At 39.2% G+C, this 19,960-nt stretch overlaps 1 protein-coding gene across 1 annotated transcript; it reads right to left on the bottom strand.

Moving 5' to 3' along the window:
* Window positions 1-5,665: 5,665 nt before the first annotated feature.
* On the bottom strand, window positions 5,666-19,074 carry mfsd8l2 (major facilitator superfamily domain containing 8-like 2). The gene is made up of 11 exons (XM_020939376.1): window positions 18,999-19,074; window positions 18,744-18,929; window positions 17,544-17,606; window positions 17,343-17,462; window positions 16,596-16,675; window positions 15,071-15,350; window positions 12,655-12,728; window positions 9,994-10,207; window positions 7,836-7,958; window positions 6,815-6,945; window positions 5,666-5,746 (listed from the first exon to the last, which is right to left on the bottom strand). The coding sequence occupies exons 1-11, from the start codon at window positions 19,072-19,074 to the stop codon at window positions 5,666-5,668; spliced, it is 1,428 nt and encodes a 475-aa protein (XP_020795035.1).
* Window positions 19,075-19,960: the final 886 nt, after the last annotated feature.

Raw genomic sequence — 19,960 nt, 5'->3', positions numbered from 1 at the left:
ATGCTGCCTTCAAAGAGCCACACTGTGAAATATTAGATAATTTTTCTGCACACTGGAACAAAACCTGGTTGATGAACAAATTTACTGCTGGCTCTGAATGTGTGTCGCCTCTGCAGCAGCTTGAAAAGAAAAAATAAAACTTGATAAAGCATCACGATATTCACAAGATATCCACCTTCCTAAATGACAATGATCTGAAGATCTATCCATTGGAAATACAAAAGAACTCAATCAATGGCCGTCTTCAGCTCCAGCCCGTCCCAAAGGCGTGTGAAGTATGGCGGGAGTGGGTGGCTGGTGTGGGTGGAGGCAATTGATTCGAGCTATCAGAGGAGATGCAGAATCCAGCAGAAAACACTGGGCATAGATGAGAAAGCAGAGCGACTGTAGCCTCGGTATCTACTGCATTGTCTTGTGTAATTAATGATATTTGCTGCCAGTGAGTTCCATTTGAAGTTGCTTATGTGACACACAGGGACGTGAGATTGGTCGATACCGGGCTACTGCAGCACATACTGTACGCCGCTTTTCCCTTCTCCTCTGTCAGCTCATTAGGGACCAGAGCTGTACGCAGGGTATTTCAGCGATCGGCCAATTATGCCCACTCACATGTAAGTCAAATAAAAGGGACGATTTCATACAATGCTGTTAAAATATGCTCTTTTAAGTAGGATGAGCCATGATAACACTAGTGCTGTTACATTGCTTCTCAACTACTGGGTCAAGATCAAAAAGTTGCAGAGGTCACGTAATGTTTTTCTGTTGAATAATGAATCACAGCTATGATAAGGGTGGCAGTGGCTCAGTTGCCTGACCAGCCAGTCTTTTCTACATTCGGTTAGAATACAGAAGGGTCTGAGTTCGGACCATAGAGCATGAAAATCCTCCATCCATACTTGAGACGGTCCAACAATCATCATTAATTTTGTTTGGTGTTTGGTGCTTTGATTGTTGATTCTGAGAAAATCCATGCTGTTTTTCAATACTCTACATTGTGTTTTTTCTATTTTTTACTGCGAACAGAGCATGCGTCTCTCTGATTGGTTTAGTCACCTGTCAATCATGCCGTCTGGAATCAGGGAGACATGATACGGTTCCACTCATCTTTGTAAAGTTTTGTCAAAGCATGTGGTTCTGGCTGGTCAGGTAAGTGGCTCAGTGGTTATAGCGTTTGCCCACTACCTGATCAGCAGATTGATTGCTCTCCAACCAAGGCGTACTGTCGTGCCATTTCGCAAGACACTTCAACCTCTTTAATGTATGAGTGAATGTGGTCGAAGGGGGAGATGGTGGAGTTTGTCAGCCTCCCCAGACTTATCATTCTACCACGTCTAAACGTCCAATTGTTTCCTGTGATTTTGCCTATTAAAAATATTCATGCTAGATACGCTGACACAACCTTCTCTGTGCATGCAAGTTTGGGACTGGCACAAAGAGTTGGAGGTAAATGACTCTTATGTTTTTGAATTAAAAAAACAAGCATGTGCAAAAATTCAAATGACCAAAATGAATAGTAATGTTGCGTGTCTGATGCTGGCCTGATTTCTTCGCCCTTCATATTTTTCCAGTAGGTGATGGCTCATCTATCATCTGCGAGCCATTAACAAGTGTGCTCGGTCCAGCTAATGCCATCAGGAAGAGCCCAGCCCCTCTCTGCTCCTAACATAATTATTATACATGGGCTCCAGTCAAATACTGTTTTCCTCTTTGCAACCAATTACCTTTATCTTTGTTAGGTGACAGCGTCAATTTGGCTTCAGAGCTGCTCAATGCACAAAGTGGCACCAGCCCTGGGTGAAATTGCCCTTGATGAAAATAGGATATATTTCATTACATTTTATTAAAGATGTACAAGTTAAAGCCTGCAGCAAATGTCCAACTACAATTAACTGTAAATTTTGGGTTAAGCCACAGTTCCTCTGATGTTCACAGTCCCTGGTGCAGTAAAAATAGCACTAGCTTTAAAGATAGAATGAAGGTTTTCTGCTATGTGCTAAAATCAATACTATGTGCATTTGCAATGTATATATGTAAAGGTTAGTGTATAGGTCAGACATGTCAAACGTTTAAGCATGTAGCATTATGGGGGAGGTTTAAATGCTAATGTTTCTTATTATTATGAAAACAAAACACTGAAGAACAGAATACATGTAGGAGAAGGGATATAAGAGGACTAGAAATGTCTATTTGCAGATGACAAAGCAGTATTATAAAGATAGAGAGATAATATAAATGAATTATGATCAGTAGTGAAGAAATATTCAATAGGTTACATATACTGGAGCAAAAAATAAATAAGTAAAAGTATCACATTTTAAAAAAAATACTTCAGTTAAAAAATATTAAGGTGCCTGTTTAAAGAGAAAATGAGACTTAAAAAGTAAAAATAATATTTTGCACATATATGTTGAGGTCTTATAAGGTTTCAGATGTATTGATTTTGATCAAGATTTGTGCTGAATTTGTTCAGTAGAAACAATTTGCTCTAGATATTTTTTAGCTGTTTTTATTTGTAGATTTCTCTTTGCTCAAACTATGAACTTTATAAAAACCCCTGATCTTTTTCAGCAAGTCTCAAACAACTTTGTCTCAAACACTTTTACTTTTCTGTCCTGTTCAGAAATGTAGTGGAGTAAAAAGTACAGATACCGGCTCTCAAATGTAGTGAAGTAAAAGCAAAAAGTATCTACTTTAAAATGTACATAAGTAAAGTAAAAGTACCTCAAATTTATACTCAAATACAGTGCATTACTATTTTTACTTAGTTACATTCCACCATGGATTATGATAAACCATTGGTACATTTCATCAAATATTTTATAAATTGTCTTGCTATAAGAGAATAACCAATAAACTATGATAGAAACTTTTGGACAGCATTGCATAACAGTTCAAGAAGTGAATTATTTTGTACTATTTCCAAACTTAGCTCACCTTGTATCTGGGAGGCTTGTATCCGGATACTTCAGTATATGGTTCACGCTGTATAACAGATACACTCAACTAGACTGAGCTATTTGAGTCGCACAGTCATCCTCCCTGACCATTGTACTCCACAGCTCTTCACCTGCGTCAGCACCACTAGAATAACCCAAGGTCCTACTCTTAAATTACATAATACTGTTTTATCCTTGGCTGTTGCTTCTACCCTCGAAAACCTCCATCTCCATAGCGACCAGCCTTCGGCCATCGTCCAGAGAACCGATTGTTGGCTCGTGCGTGAAATGGTTGTTCTGTGTATGTTTAAAATTTCATAAGCTGAGCTTGTGTTGCTTTAGTATATTTAACATAGAAGCCACGGCCGAGGACTTGTCTATTTATGTCCTGAGGGGCTGTACGGCCTCTGTGGGCTCTTAGTGAGAAACACTGTTGAGACCAGATTGAGATAGAGATTTCAGCGCTCTGTCTAAATATCAGGCTGAGTCCACATCCATTTAAAAGCATCGCAATATAGGCCTATAGGCTGCACACAAGTACAGAGAGACAAGTCAAAGCAGCTATGGCAGAGGCAGTATTCAGACAAAAGCTGCTAATTAAACATAGTTAGTCATAACAATACAAATAATACTAATACTAATAATAATAATAATAATAATAATAACAATTTAAATACAAAATACAGCAGTGGATGACAGTGGCTCAGGTGGAGCTGTTTGTTAGATCCCTGCTCTGGTCAGTGCAGACAGTTGTGTTTTTTAGGCCTGTCGTGATAGATACTATATCAACTTATTGTTCAGTACAGGAATAGTGGAACGATATTTTGGGGGGTTAATGTTTATCATGGGTACATTTTCTTTGCACTATTGGGACATTTTTTTATTTATTTTTTGTTATTTTTGTTTATACGATAAGATGTAAGCCATAAAATGCTCAATGAATGACTCCTATGACTCATTACAACCTAAGTGCTGAAGTGTTTAATTCTGCTGTTTGTTTACTGGAGTCCATGACTTTTTAAAAACAATACTGAACATTTAGAATAGTTTTAAATCTGCTCTTGGGTTGTATGTCAGTGACATAAATTTGTTTCAATATTATTGTTTATCATTTATATTTACTTCACCAATATACTAGACTTCAATCTTTGTTATCTTGTCAGGCCTAATGTCTTTGAGTATGACCTTCTCTGCTGTGGTAGTTAACCACCACCGATTAAAATGTTAATATTTGTGATGGTCCAAAAAGCCCCTTATAAACCAAAATATTATAGGCCTATTCTTAATCTCTTATCTCTACATCTTAATCATCTTCTTGCCTAAAGATCAGGACTCCTTTGTAAAAGAGATGATGCATCTCAAGGGCCTATAAATGTTAATATAGATCACATAAACTATTATACAGGTATATGTACTGTTTTACTCAACAGTATAGCAGCACTCTTATGTGCAATTGTTTTAAATGAAAACATTATCCAATTGACTCCATAATAATAATTAATACACATAAAACGTTGTCACATTGTAAAATTGCCTTGTCCATTATGTGTTACAGTGGTCTATAGACACGAGCCTTTATATTTCAGCACACAATAGACCAGTCTCTCAAGTGTGACAAACGGAAATGACAGATTAGTCTGGGTTGGCATGGAAACAATTAGGCCACTTTCCCAAAACTACAGTGTTGTGAGATACCATATTTCAAGGCCTTTTTGAAGATAATTCTTGAAAAACAGAAATCAGCTTGTTCAAACAGATCCAAATGAGCTATGGCCTAATTCTGCGCGCCCTGTTATCTCTGTTAAAATGTCAAGTACCTCCGTGCGCTGATCAGGGCTTGGGAGTGTTTAGACCTAGCTTATATATTAGGTCCTTGAGTCCACGAGATTACAATTTCCATTTTAGGGGAAAATACTACCCCAAATGTCTCATGCTGAGCGTAGAAAACTGGAAAGGTTACTAAGCCTTATCTGCAATTATGCAAAAACACTGAGATTGGCCCGGCGCGCATCGCTTGGTACAAAGGGATTCTGCAAGCCTTGATGTTGCGCTCCGACATATAGCACACAGCGCACCCTAGAGGCGAAGTAAGAACAGCTGACTGCACTCAAGTCACACCTCGACTCTTTTTTGAATAATGAACTACGAGCAATTAATGTTTAAATCCTCCCCATAGAGAAAAGATAGACTCGCAGTAATTAACAAGTTTGGTTTTTAATTCAGGCGTTTCTTCTCACGCAATTAAGATCCACTCAAGACAAGAACGTTTGAAACTAAAATCTCGTGAAAATACAATGCTTTCTGGAGTCTTCTCGTCTAATTTCCTTGTCGAACTCAGTGACAAAACTTGCTTAGATGTTGACAACTCTAATTCTGCTCTCAATATGTCAGCTGGTTCAATTTCACAGAAGTTTGTTGTTCGGTGTTGTTTTTTTATTTATTTATTTTTGTTCGCAACATGAAAGCGTTGAAATAAAAGTTAGGTCACATGGAAAAACCGTCTCCTTTTATCTTTTCGTCGACACCTGGGGGTATAAATAGCTCTGTTTAAAAATAATAGGCGTTTCATCTTCAATTATGATGACTTAAACGTGAGAACAACAGTGCCCCCTGGTGTAAAATGTAATTAACAGTCCGGGGGGTGGACTGACACATTATGAGCGTCAGCAGGCTTCTCCGGTGCAGTCATCTTGTCCCTTTTTTAGTATATTCTTGCGATTTTTGCAGTTTTACCCCCCACTGTCAGAGCTGTGGGCACACTCAACTCGTCTGGGTTCAGTCAGGCGCTCATAGGACAATGCTGTCATAACCTGAAAAAAAAGAGCAACACAACAAGGGAGAGTTAATGCTTTTAAAACTATTGCACAGTCAAAAAAGTCACATGGCTACAGTACAATGGAAAAGTAATATCTTTGTGGGCGGCATCATTCATGGTCCTCCAGCATCCAATCATCTATGAGTAAGAAATTAAAGGTGCACTATGTGACTTTTCTGATGCAGGTTCTGCCAGCTGCTTGTCTCTGCTTTGCCTGGAATGTTCTTTAGTATGGCATTAAATGTTCATGGAGACAAGCTGGTGACGTCAAGCCAAGCTGCAGGTTAGATTTGTAAAAAGGCGACTCCACTCACAGTAAGAATGCACGTTTTTCAAGGCAATAAAAATGCCTCTAATTGAATAAATGTAAATTATATATTTAATGCCATACCACGGAACAATCAAAGCAATAATTTTTCCCTCGAGACAAGCAGGTAATAGACCCTTACCCTAAAACGTGACATAATTCACCAAGTTTATGGAAATTCAGATCAAAAGTTTACATCTCACATTGAAATAATCTGCATATTTGTTATGTATAGGTTTGCTATTCTTATTGATCCCTATCATGTAATATGTCGCCTACATTTATCCAGGCTTGAGACTGACACAAAATATTCATGGGTATGTGACTCTATTTAGTTGCATTCTTCAGCTTTCAATCAAATTGTAGTTTCAGTGTTTATTAAGTTTGCCTCAAATTATGTCTATATTTTGTTGGTAAGTCTAACTAACTACAAAGGTTTTAAAGCCTGAAGACATTACCGATACAGCTCACATGTCTGGATGAACGAAGGTAGGACATCTAAAATACCAAATTAAGACAAAATTGCATGTGACTCCATGTTAAGGAAAATGTCCAAAGGAAAGAAAATTAAATCTTCTGAACTTAAAATCCATACCAGGCCAACCCTTATTCTATTTTCTGAAAAAAGAAAAGGATTGGCAAAGCTTCCTAGTCTTGACGTGGTGCCTAAACGTCTGCTTCATGCTATAATGTCTGTTATTGTTGCCATAGCTACAGTATTGGTTCCTCTGATCAATACATCAATGGACTACTTACCGAGATCATTATGAGCAGAGCCAGCATCATCCCCAGCATTATATATAAGTTATTGGTCAAACCGCCAGCCCACAGAGGACCCAGGATGGTGGCGACGCCCCCTACAGAGCGCCTGACGCCTTGGCTGAAGCCTATGGGCAACACATCCCACAAGATATGGCTCAGTTTAACTAACATATGCTGATCATAAGTGTTAAAATACAATTCAATTATGAGTAGAAAAAAAGCACAGAGTAAAGACTAAAAAATATAGAATTTATTAGCAGATGTTAGAAGATATTAGAAGTTAAGTTAAGATGTTAGAAGTTATTAATATTATATTGTGATGTGTGAGCTACTGTGTTCAGATAATTTCCCTTGTGGATCATTAAAGTTTGTCTAAGTCTAAGTCTAAGAGGATGTAAAGTGAAATTGCGTTTGTGTTATAAGATTTCTATTATTGGCTATTTCAGTGGTTTTCAAATTGTTACACAAAGTACCACGAAGGAAAAAATTTGGCTTTCTGAGTACCAGTAGATCTAAACCAAGTCCACTGAATCACTGAACAAGACAATTCTAGGTCTAAATTAGGGCAAAATCAGGTCTAATATAGGACTACACTAGCAACTAACTTTTAAAAGGACAAAAATGTGAATAAAATTTACTCTAAATTCACAGAATAATTAAAATGGAGAGAAATCTGCACATTGAAGCTTGAAGGAGTTTGCGTATGACCATTGGTACACACACTGCAGTTTGAAAAACACTGAGCTACACTGGGCTATTCATTCTATTAATCTTAGACATTTTTTGCACAAAACCAAAACAAGATGTGGTTGAGTCCAAATAAATAAATATCCAGTTTGTCCAAAGAATATTGCGTTTTTGCGGCTACAGTGTTGATCATTTCTGCTCTGAAATAACTCCTGGAAGTCTCCCTTGTCCATGCAGTAGTTCTTCAATATTTTCAACACACACAACTTAGGTTCATGAGCCTAAATCCAGCCAGTGTATAAAACAGAGACTGTAAACACAAACAAACCTTGTGTTTTCTCAGCGGTGACTTTGGAGAAGAGAGACACCTGAGACACCGCCACAAAAGGAAGGCCCAGAAGTTGCAGAAAGACTCCGATAATAAATGCCGACAGCTTCCATTCGTAACCACCTGCCAATAGAGGGCAGATGACAACAGTACAGCGTCATTAGCCAAGTCTGCTTATTGAAATATCAGTGCTTCTACAGACTGAGCAGCACTATCTATCACAGGCCAAACTATCCATCCTTTTGACAAATCCCTAATGCTTTTGTTGCTTTTGATTTCTCTGCTATAAAGCTTAACCACCGGGCCATGGTTTCATTGTTTTGTCATATTTCTCTCCAATGGTGGGGCATGAAGGCGGGTTAATTCCTTCCACAAATGGGCTGGCAGAATCTCTATCTCGATGCATAGGACTTGCCAAGCTGAAGACTCGTACATTTTTTGTTCTGCCTTGCATCATGTCTTTGTGTAGTGGATGCATGCCCGCTCACAGCTTTCAATGTTCCCTTCAGAGATGACTATAATCTTATAATGAAAACGCAATTTCAACATTGTTTTTTCAGGTATTTGTCCTTTGAATTCTTTGTTTGTCAATATTTTTTCAGTTCAAAACAAAAGGCGGGATATGCTTTAAGCAAATAACGTTTTTGCCTAATTAGATTACAGTAATCCTTTTATATGTGTTCTCATACAGCAGCACCTGCCACTTGGAATCACAGGGATAATCGAGACAAGTTACAACAGACAAAAACTGTCTCGCCACTGCTGTCCTGTCATATCATTTATAGTGGGTATTCTCTGTGTAATCCAATAGGCTCTCATCTCAACGCAGTTACTGAGAGGCGACAAATGACTTGGGTACTTAAGAAATGAATTATATATTTTTCCAACGGGCTTTTCGCCTTTTCATCAGGGGTTGTAACCAGTGACTGTGCCTGGGGTGGGCAATGGGGAAAACAGTGAACGAAGACTGGAGTACAAACCAATGCATTAACGCTGCCCTATTTCTGGTGGAGGGTTAGCCACTTGCTTGTCTCCTTGGAGATATTGTTGCTTTGCCTGGAATGTTCCACAGTATAGCACTGAATTTCTCTATTGTAGGAGACAAGCAGATGACATCATCAGGCGAAGTTGTAGGTCACAAGTTTTTCATTAAGCAATATTAAGCAATAAAGCCTGGAAAAAAGCAAGTTATATGAATTTTATGTCACACTGTTGAGTAATACAGGCAATTCAGTAACATCTTCGTAGAGACAAGCAGGTCATCCTCCCACCAGAAAATTTACATAGTGCACCTTTAGCTTCTGGTTAGATGGAGAATAATCTATTCATCATAACAGTTGTAGTTAATAAGTGATATAATGGGGTTGCTTCACTTGTAGAGTCACAGTTTTCTATTATAAGTAGTACAAGATGTATTAACGGATGTATTAACCTTTTCAGGTTAGAGGTCCACTACAATGGAGATGCTTTTGCTTTGCCTGTAATGTTCTACAATATGGTATTAAACTTATATAAGGTGTATTTATTTAGTCATGGTTGTTTTTATTGCTAAAAATACCTTCATTCTTACTTCGAGTGAGGTCACATCTTCACAGAACTCACCTCAAAAATGACCTGGTGGCATCTCCTCCTTGTTTCTATGGACACTGAGAAGTTTAATGCCATACTTTGGAATATTAAGTAAGTAAGTTTTTAAATTTATATAGCACTTTTCACAGACATTTGTCACAATGACGCTTTACAGAGCATTATTCAGTCACTCCATACCCGGCGGTGGTAATATCGTAGCCACAGCTGCCCTGAGGGCAAACTGACTGACGTGTGGCTGCTATGCCAATTGGCGCCATCAGTCCCTCAGACCACCACCATCACTCACGCACACCCCTTTCATACAGTGCAATGTGGGTGATGTGCCTTGCCTAAGGAGACAACAACACTTTTCTGTGACAGGTGCCCCACTGTGGCACCTGATTTTCCCAGCGGTCGCCCATCCAAGTACTACCCAGGCCCAGCCTTGCTTAGCTTCTTAAGTCTGACGGGATCAGGCTTTCACAATCCAGTATGGCTTGGAGGTAAAGCAACAATCCATGGTGACGAGTAAGTGGTGGGTCCTCTACCACAAAAGTTACACAGTGCCCCTTTAAAAAAAATACTTCACCTCTTGGTTCACACAGGAAGGCGATGCACCATATACAGGCAGCGCTGCAGATGACCAGACCTATGGCCAAGATGGCGCGGTCAGACACGGTCCTGCTGAGCCAGCGCACAAAGAAGAAGCCCAGGATCACCTCCACCCCACACAAACTGTACATGAGACTGTTCCCCAGCTCCCCGAAGCTGAAGTAGCGCTGCGTCATGGGTGTCACCATCGTCTGGGAGAGAGGGTGAGAGACAAAAGACAGGTCAGAGGGTTTGGGGCAGGCAGGAGCAGAAGTTGAGATTATAATTAAAGATGAGACATGGACCTTTTAAGTCCTTCAGAGTCAGCGCTTCGGTCCACATCAAAAGAATACGGATGTTTTGATATTGAAATTGAATTACATAACCCGGGGCCAGGACATAGCAGCATAGTCGCCACTTCAGTACTTTCACAGAGCTATCACAGAGATAAGGCCTGATGGTTTTAGTGCTTTTAATCAAATACATTATCTATCTATTGTCTATTTTTGGTGTAAAACATTTTAATGGTTTTAATGTTTTAAATTTGTAAAGTTTCCCTTCCTCTTTCTTTTTAAGGACTGTAGATGAAAATTAATTGGTTAACTAGTACTAGTAAGTTTGCCAATTTTATATGAGTGTATATGGTTAGATCAATAAATGAAACATGTCATGTAGATCTATAAAACTGTCTACCGCTTTACAGTCCCTGACAAAAGTCTTGTCGCTTGTCCATTTTGTAGAAACAAAAGCTTATAACTTGACTTTAAATTAATCGATTGGTTTTAGAAATGTCTCATATGAAAGCTAAAACCCTCCCAAATTATGCTCAATATACTAAAATAAACTTGCTTCACTGAAAAAAGATTGATCATTTAATGAACACAGAGGTCAGATTTTGGCAAGACAAAAGTTTTGTCGCCTACAGAAAATTGAACAAATAATTTACTTCAAATACAAAAATATGTTGCATAACGTCAGTGAATTAAGTAGTGGTGCTGTGAGATCCATATTTAATATCTTGTATGACTTCCATGAGCTTGAAGGACGCATCCATGCGGTTCCACAATGATTCATACAATTTGTTGATGAAGTCATCAGGAATAGCAAAGAAAGCGTCTTACATGTCTCCCAGAGTTCATCAAGATTCTTTGGTTTTGCCTTCCATGCTTCCTCTTTCATTCTACCCCAGACATGCTCAATGATGTTCATGTCTGGTGACTGGGCTGGCCAGTCCTGGAGCACCTTGATCTTCTTCGCCTTGAGAAACTTTGATGTTGAGATAGAAGTACGCGATGGAGCACATCCTGCTGCAAAATTTGACCCCTTTTATGGTTGGGAATGTAAGAGGAGCTAATACTTCTTGATATTTTAGGCTATTGATATTTGCCTTCCACCCTGCAAATGTCTCGCACAGCCCCATACTGGATGGAACCCCAGACCATGATTTTTCCGCCACCAAACTTAACTGTTTTCTGGGTGAATCTTGGATCCATGCAGGCTCCAGTAGGTCTCCTGCAATATTTGCGGCGGCTGTGATGTAATTAAACCGAGGATTCATCTGAGAAATCCACCTTCTGCCACTTTTCCAGTGTCCATCCTTTTAGCAGGCTGTGGCCCTTGGCAAATGCCACACGTTTTTTTTATTGCCTTTTGTTTAGTGCTGGTTTCTGTGCACTGATTCGACCATGGAGGCCATTTTGAGACAGAATTCTACAAACTGTTCTGGTTGACACAGGGACTTGAGGTGACCAGGCCTGGTGGAGTCTGCTGCAGTGGAAAAGGGGCTGGCCTTGGATTTTCGAATCAACAAACGGTCCTCCCAAGCAGTTGTCTTGCGGGGTCTGCCGGACCTGGGCTTGTCAAAAATATCTCCAGTCATTTCAGATCTTTTTCTTATTCTTTGTACTTGACGCTGAGACACATTGAAGATGTCAGCCACCTCAGCAGTGGATCTGGTCTTCAGCCTCTTAATAATTAACACTTTGGTCTCAGGGTGGATCTTAAGCATGTTGTCAGAGGTCAAGTTGCAGTTGATGTGAAGGTCTGGTGTGCTGGGGTTCTTTTTATACACACCCACTAACTGATTGATCAGTAACTGATCACAGGTGAGGCTGTAATCTAGAATTGGGTGCATCATATGACAAGGCGACAAGACTTTTGTCTTGCCAAAATCTGACCTTTCTGTGTTCATTAAATGATCAATCTTTTTTCAGTGAAGCAAATTTTTTTAGTATATTGAGCATAATTTGGGAGGGTTTTAGCTTTCATATGAGACATTTCTAAAACCAATCGATTAATTTAAAGTCAAGTTATAAGCTTTTGTTTCTACAAAATGGATAAGCGACAAGACTTTTGTCAGGGACTGTAGATTTGATACCATACTGTGGAAAATTCCAGGCAAAACAAATGCCATTTCCACTGAGGCAAACAGGTGATGGCTATTCCACCATAAAAGCTACAGAGCATATCTTTAAGTAATGTAAAGGAACTCATCTGAATATTTCATATTTATATACCACACTCCTCTGTTTGCCTGTAGTAGTTTTCCAGACGAGGCTGTGAGGAGAGGAGTGAGTAGCACTGGGGTGAAGGCACTCTGACACTATGTGAAAAGTCTGAAACCTGAGCAGATGGATCCGACCAGCGCCGCGTCTCTCACCTCAAGCGCAGTCTGATTGAAGAGCGTTATGAACTGAGCTGTCAGCAGAACCACCACCTCCTCTCTCAGAAACTCTAGATACAAGCACACAAGGAAAATATCTGAAAACCGCATCACATTTTTAAACCAATTTAACACGATGAAACAGCTAAGGGAACTATGACTGACTGCATGTGATCTCGGGTTTGGAAGACGTGAGAAAAATCCTGGCTGTACTGCTGTGTTGTTCCCTCACATTCTGATGGAGGATTTCCTGCAAAACAAAGACCCTTATGGGGACTTGGACTTCAGGCAATGTGAGATCGGCTTGCTGCTAAATTTGGACATTTATTGCCAGATGGCTCAAGAAAGTAGTTTGATTTAATTTTGTTTTGTACTTTATCCCCAGAGTTTGTGGATATTTGAGACAGTGGAGGAAGAAGAAGAAGTATTGACTTTAAGCAGCATTTTAAACGATCTGGATTGTGTCTCGCCCAATGCAATAGATATACTGTTCAATTACAATTTCCCTGACTGCAAACTCCATGTCGATATGTAATGAGTAACAGTGTCCCGGGGAATTTCTGCTAATATGAATACTGGCCTGAGAGCATGTTTTATTACACAGGTTTAATTTGGATTGTGCACTTACTACACTAGACTGCAAATTCACTTGGTTATAATTGAAAGAAGGATTTTATGGAAGGATGCATTAACCATTTATAAGAGATTAAAACATTGTACAAATTGTTAAATTCTCTTTATTCTCTCCAGTTTTCTCCCAGTATCTCATGCATGTTGGGTGAACTGGTAACTCTAAATTACCCTTACTAAATGGTTTTTAACACATTGTCGGTGCACTATAGACACTCAATTCATTGGAACCTGTCTCCCTAAAAACATGATGGAAATCTTTCATTATTAGATCAAAAACACAATTTAGATATTGGTTAAAATCGGATAATGTAGGATTTAGATTAAAGGGCTCATATAACACTGTTTTCTGATCTATGTTATAATGTTGTTTCCTCATCACAAACATACCTCGAGTTGTGTTTGTTTCATTCACACATGTTTAACACACAAACTCTGCATTTTTGGTGTTTTCTCAAACAGAAAACAGTCTTCAGGAAATGAATGCGAGTCAATGTAATGTCCCCAGGAAGCATGAAACCCCAGCATGTGGGTGAGAATGTGTGCGAGACCCCTCTGAAGGCCCATAGTTATTGAGTCGTACCCTTTAACAATATCATACATTTTGTGCAAACTCAAATTGGTTTACGTGATCAGTCAACAACCTTTAATGCCTAAGTTCCACAAACCAAAATCTACTATGCTATGACAATTTATCAAAAGACAAATAATATGTAATTTTGTTTTCACAATGATTTGTTGAAAGTGGACGAAAGCTTTGAAGAATTTGGAGAAAACAACATGAAAACATGAATTGATCCTCCTGTAACATTGATTTGGACTGCTAGTGGTGGTATAATGTGTGGTCGATATTTTTGGCCTACAGAGATTCTTTCAAATGTCACTGCCCGTGTATATTGGAGATAACCATGGCCCTCCCTGAAGAATTTTCACAGTGTAAATTATTTAAAAATATGGTGACAATGTCCATGTCTAGTAGAAAGCAAAATATTTCCATGGAGATAAGCAGGTGACGGGCCATCCACAAGAAATTTTACACAGTGCACCTTTAAATAAAAAAATAACAGTTCAGAAATACCATAAGAGAAAGGAAGTTGAATGGTGTAATATTGAAGATATAGGCCTATCTGTTGCAACATGGTTTTGAGAGTTTTTACCATTCTTAAAATAAGACCATTCCTTCTCACCCGGGTTTTAAGAAAGCACCAAGAAGATGGCTTACACAAAAGTGAGGAGGGAATCAATAATTCACAAAAGCGAATACCAGAGACACTGTAACCACTATTACACTCCCTGCTCTGAGCCGGAGCTGCCAGATACCCTTGGCTTTCTCTGCTTGCTTCTTGCACTGTAGATTCACTTCAAAACACAAAAAAGAATCAATACGAAGGATGTTGACCATATTACTAATTCTGTCTCTATTTCATCCACAAGTCAAGCACAGCGGGGCGGTCAATAAAACGGGAAGTCAGACATCCATTTCTCTGCCATATCTTTAGAGAGTGAAGGGATCGATACGCAGGTTTGACAAGAAAGAGAAAGAGCGGGGGAGCTTCATCAATGCCATAGGACAATCACTGCTGGCATTTCATGTACTTTAATGCTAATGTGGCTGGATGCATACACACTGATCTATACAAGGACGCGGCGTGCACTTCCTCCAAGGGAAAGTGTGTGTCAGCACAGTAAATCAATGCAACAGATATGAAACATTGAGGGTGACATCTGCTGCTCCCTGCAACACAAAAGACTGGGCAGGTAGTCATTGGTCAGGACAGCTCACCTCGACTGGCGCTGAAGTTTTTGAAGGGGTTGGATGTGCGGCTGACTGGGTGCATTTCGGATGAGTTCTCGAGCAGGTCGGTGTTCACGGTGCTGTAGGTGTGTGCGGTTAGGTCCTGGTCCGGGCTCATGAGAGGCGCCTCCTCCTCCACCCCCACACCCTCGTCCTGTTTCATCTCCACCATGGCAGTGCCCCCCTCCGCGGAGCTGAGGGGTGGGACATCCCAGTACAGAGCTAAGACTACAAACTGGAGCAGCATCCACAAGAGGCACATGAAGATCTGAGGAAGTGAAGGAGCAAAGGAGAAAAAAGAGTTTTATATCTGATCTAACCATGGTCCCCAATCATGTAAAGATAAAGTATAAACTAATAATTAAACTAAATATAATATAGGCTACTGGCCCCCTCTCCAGACTGCCTCTTACGTAGACTGGATTTTTTCCCTCATTCAACAATTGCCACATGTGAGTAAACAAACCAGTGTCCAGAACAATACTGTATTCAATTATTGACAACACACAAATCAAATGATGGGTGGATACACTGCTGGGTGTGGATAATCAACAAATGTTATATGATGCATCTTCAGACATTCACCTGGGATTGCTTTACTGTTTCTATAATTTAACGAATACTGTTTAAAAAAAAAAAAAAAAAAAAAAAAAAAAGGTTTTGCAGGCCTTTAAAGGTGCACTAACTACTTCTGGTTGAGGGTCTGTCACCTGTTTGTCTCCACTGAGAAATTGCTTTGCTTGGAATGTTCCATAGTATGACATTAAAAACATCTCCTTAGAGACAGGTGATGCCACCAAGTTACAGGTCACATCTGTTGAAAGGCACCGCATGTTCATGTAAAAGTTTTGTTTTTCAGGGTATTTTTGGCCAGAAAAACACTTATTAAATCATAAGTGTTTTACCATACTGTGGAACAATCAATTCAAAGCAATCACATTCCCATGGAGACATGCAGGTTGCAGATCCCCCTCAAAAAAGTGACATAGTACACCTTTAAGTTACACCAGTCCTAACACATGTCCCTGGATGCATCTAGTGAAAGACATAAAGCAGTGCACTCTGAATGACATCTGCAGGACCCATGTTAGAGTTCCCTTCTAACCCCTTTAGGCACTGACTGTCAGTGTGTTCCTCAATCCAGCTGAGCATAAAAGCTCCCCCATTAACATGAATGAATACAAGTAAGAGTTAACAGCCTTGAACATTTAGCAATTATGAAATGATGAAAATGTGCTCCCAAATTGTGTGTTGAACAAAAGTAAAATGTGGCATCTCTTTGATAGAACTCAATGAGGTCCCATCTGGTTCACAGGTGGTTCATTTTAGACAACTCACGAGATGTAAATAAATCAATATGGCTTGTTAGGTGTGTAAGTGTAGCTGTGCATTGTATTTTTCTACCTGAGATAAGAAGCAGAACCTATGCTAAGAATAAGATTATATGAAGAATATTTGGGGACGCTGGATTTGTTACAGCATGGCAGATCTGTGATTATGAAAGAGTGGTTACCCCAGGGGACGTGTACTTGTTCACTACAAAGGGCCCCAGTCTGAAATCACACAGACGCAAGAACAAGTTGAACGCCGGCCCTAGAGAGAATGGAAGAGATGCTTTTAAGACAAAACATAAGACCACACACCTTTTGTTCTCCAGCTGCTACAAATGACAAACACAATTGATACTTTGCAGTGACATCACGCTGGGGGTTTCCTATATGGATCTCTATTGGCAGAATGTTCAACAGTTACCATGGTGACACAGTGCACACAAAATTTTTAATATTGTCTGAAAAAATACAAAATGAATTTAAATAACTAACTTTCAGGAGTCTGTGAGCATCAGGATTGTTCATGGTCCTGTTTAGGTGTTTGATTTTCAACAAAAACGTGAGAGTGACTAATTGAAAAACTGCTGGGTTGTGACAGTAATTTTACTTATGAGAGACTTGTTTAACAACACAGATAATGTCACTTGTTGTACTTCTATCTAAATCAAGTATTTCTGTGTTCAAATAAAGCTAAGATTAAGTTTAACTCGAGCAGTGCTTACAGTTAGACTTAGACTTAAACAAACTTTATTGATCCACAAGGGAAAATATTTGGACATAGTAGCTCACACATCACAATATATTATAATATAGAAGAGTAAAAATATAAATTGTAATAATAAATTCAAAATAAGTCAGCTTCACACCCCCAGAGAATGTGGATGACATCAGCTGCAAAGTATCAATAGAAAAGCTGTAGTGATACTGACCGACGAGAAGACCAGCTTGTCGACATGCCATTATAGCAGCAAATATCCCGGCCCGCTCGTCAGGTCGAGTGGTGCGAGTCAAAAAGCCGAAAATGGAAGAACCTGCTCCTGCACCGATACCTGAAGAGGACACTGTGATATGTAAATCCAGAGTCCACACATGTTGTTTTAGATGCACATGCTGAGAGGAAGAGGACTCACCCGCCACAAGACGACTGCCTAACAACAGCCACTTTGAGTATCCAATAAAATACATGAAGTTACCTGTGGGAGAAGAGAAGTCACAATAAAAACATGCAAGCAAAGGCTTAAAGGGCCTATATTAAGCAAAATTGACTTGTGTGAGATTTAAGTCATGTATGAATGGTGTTACCTCATCAAAAACATACCTGGAGTTTTCTTTTGTTTGAGTCACACATGTTTGAGTAATTGTTAGTCTGTCTACATCCCCAAAGCTCAAAATGCTCTTTTCCACAATGTGATGTCATTAAGCAGCAGTTTTCAAATCAACAGATACCTTTTACCTTTTGTTTAATAGAGACTGACAGTTCTAGAGCTGAAATTATCCAAATGATTCAATGATTGTGAAGGTGTATGGAGTTTAAAAGCACAGTGGAGCACTTCCTGTATTACCACATGACATCACAAGGTGTAACAGAGTGTTTTATGTTTGAGAGAAGCACTCTTTGAAATCTAAGTCTAAATAAGCAGGATTTGTGTCTTAAACATGTGTGAATGAAATAAAACACAACTCCAGGCCAGGTATTTTGTGATGGGGAAACAACATTATAGTATAGATCAGAAAATAGCTTAATATAGGCTATTTAAGATAGATGACTTCTATCCTACACAAAATGAACTGCAGTTTTTATTAATTTCATGTTGACAGGATGATGATGCGCAGTCTAAATATACATCTAAGTGTAGCCTACATCTTTAAATGCGACATAGGGCCAAAAGCTCAAGTAGTTAATAGGAACCAATTAGTGTAAATTGATTCTTTCATTATTGAAGGTGAACTATATGAAACATTTTGATGTGGGGTCTGCCACCTGCTTGTCTCTGCTTACAACATTCTACAGACAATATTAAATTGATCCATCTTGCCTGAAGTAAATTACACGTTCTTTTATTGCTCAAAAGTATCTAGACAAACATGCATTCTTACTGTGAGCAGGTTCACCTCTCCATATACCAGACCTGTAACTTGGCCTATTGATGCACTCTGCTTGTTTCTATGGAGATATTTAAGTTTAATGCCATGCTGTGGAAATTTTCAAAGCAAAGCACACAGAGACAAGCAGATGGCAAACCCACCACCAGACTTTTTATTGCACTTCTATTAGAAATAAAGAAATTGATTAAGTAACAAAAGAAAGAAATGGATGAAATTCCCCTCACCAACAATCTCAAAGACATTGGAGAACAGAATGATTCCCTTTGTGGCCTTGCTCTGGTCTGACCAGTACCCAAAGAGGGGTCCGGTCAACAATCCACTCAAACTGAAGGCAGACAGCCCCAGGCCCAGGAAGTACGGAGGTGCGTCCAGAATCTGTAGATACCGCCATATTGTGGGTAGAATGACAGCTGGGGAGAGGTACACAAGGGTGACTTCAAGAATATAAACCTAAATTAGACTGGTCACTTTGAACTTACCATACTCTATCCCACTGAGCATGAAAATCAGTCCGATGGTGAAAAAAGTTAGATTCCTCTTTTTGAGATTGTCCATTGTGCCTTTTATATGTCGTTAAAAGGCGGCGTCCGTCTTAAAATCATGTCCTCAGAGCTCATCAGATAACAGGGGACAGTGTGCGTCCAATTAAACCTTGAGGAATCTGTCCAGCTGTTGCACATGGAGATCACATGATTATCAGTTAGACATATTGTAGTCATCTATATTGGAGCTGTTGATACATTTGTGTTTGAATCCACACTGTAACCCTCGCTGTCAGGCAGTGTCTCAGGTTTCCAGGTGAGGTAAAGTACACTCGGCTTAATGCATATTTAATCATGTTTTCTACTGTTGCATCAGAAGAACTTCAGTTTCGCACAGTACCCCAAAGAAAATAAAGTTTGTTTGAAAACTTTTTTAACAACTCCTATATGAGCCCTAAGTTATTCTAATATCATCTTTTGTCAACCGAGAGGTCTTAAGGTAATGGTTGTCTATAGGCTGAGGTATGATGTTTTCTTGGTTGCATCAAGTCACTGTCAAATCTAAATCCTGGACCAACTCCCAATTTTATACAAACTAGCACAGGTGGGCTAAGCAACATAAATAAAGAAATAAAATAAACAAATAAAATAAACAAATAAGAACAAAATGCCTTTTGTTTGAAAGAAGCAATGTAACACCCTTAATGCATTTTAATAAATAAATAGTTTTCTGAAACTATGTGATTTATTTATTTATTTGTTTGTTTATTTGTTTATCTCTAGCCCAAATGACAGTATGTATATCTCACTTGAGTGTGATATAAATGAGTTTTGCAGAGTGTGGGGCTCATGCTGCTGTAGTCTTTATAGCCCTGGGCCTGTATGTTAAACACAACTGCCACCAACGTAATGGCCCCATATGCTTTTCCACTGAACTGTATGAATAATACAAATGTTTG

This window comes from Boleophthalmus pectinirostris, unplaced genomic scaffold, assembly GCF_026225935.1.
Source record: "Boleophthalmus pectinirostris isolate CB_2022bp ecotype Guang Dong unplaced genomic scaffold, ASM2622593v1 HiC_scaffold_16, whole genome shotgun sequence".
NCBI classification, from domain to species: Eukaryota; Metazoa; Chordata; class Actinopteri; order Gobiiformes; family Gobiidae; genus Boleophthalmus; species Boleophthalmus pectinirostris.
Note: the sequence above shows the minus strand (reverse complement) of the source record. Positions and strands in the feature narration are given on the sequence as shown.

Excerpts from the sequence above, each read along its gene's own strand:
- mfsd8l2 (XM_020939376.1), bottom strand. The coding sequence starts at position 19,074 with ATGGACAATCTCAAAAAGAGGAATCTAACTTTTTTCACCATCGGACTG. Across the intron at positions 18,930-18,998 it reads GCTCAGTGGGATAGAGTATG|CTGTCATTCTACCCACAATA; the intron begins GTAAGTTCAAAG and ends ACCTCTCCCCAG. Across the intron at positions 17,463-17,543 it reads AGGCAGTCGTCTTGTGGCGG|GTATCGGTGCAGGAGCAGGT; the intron begins GTGAGTCCTCTT and ends TGTCCTCTTCAG.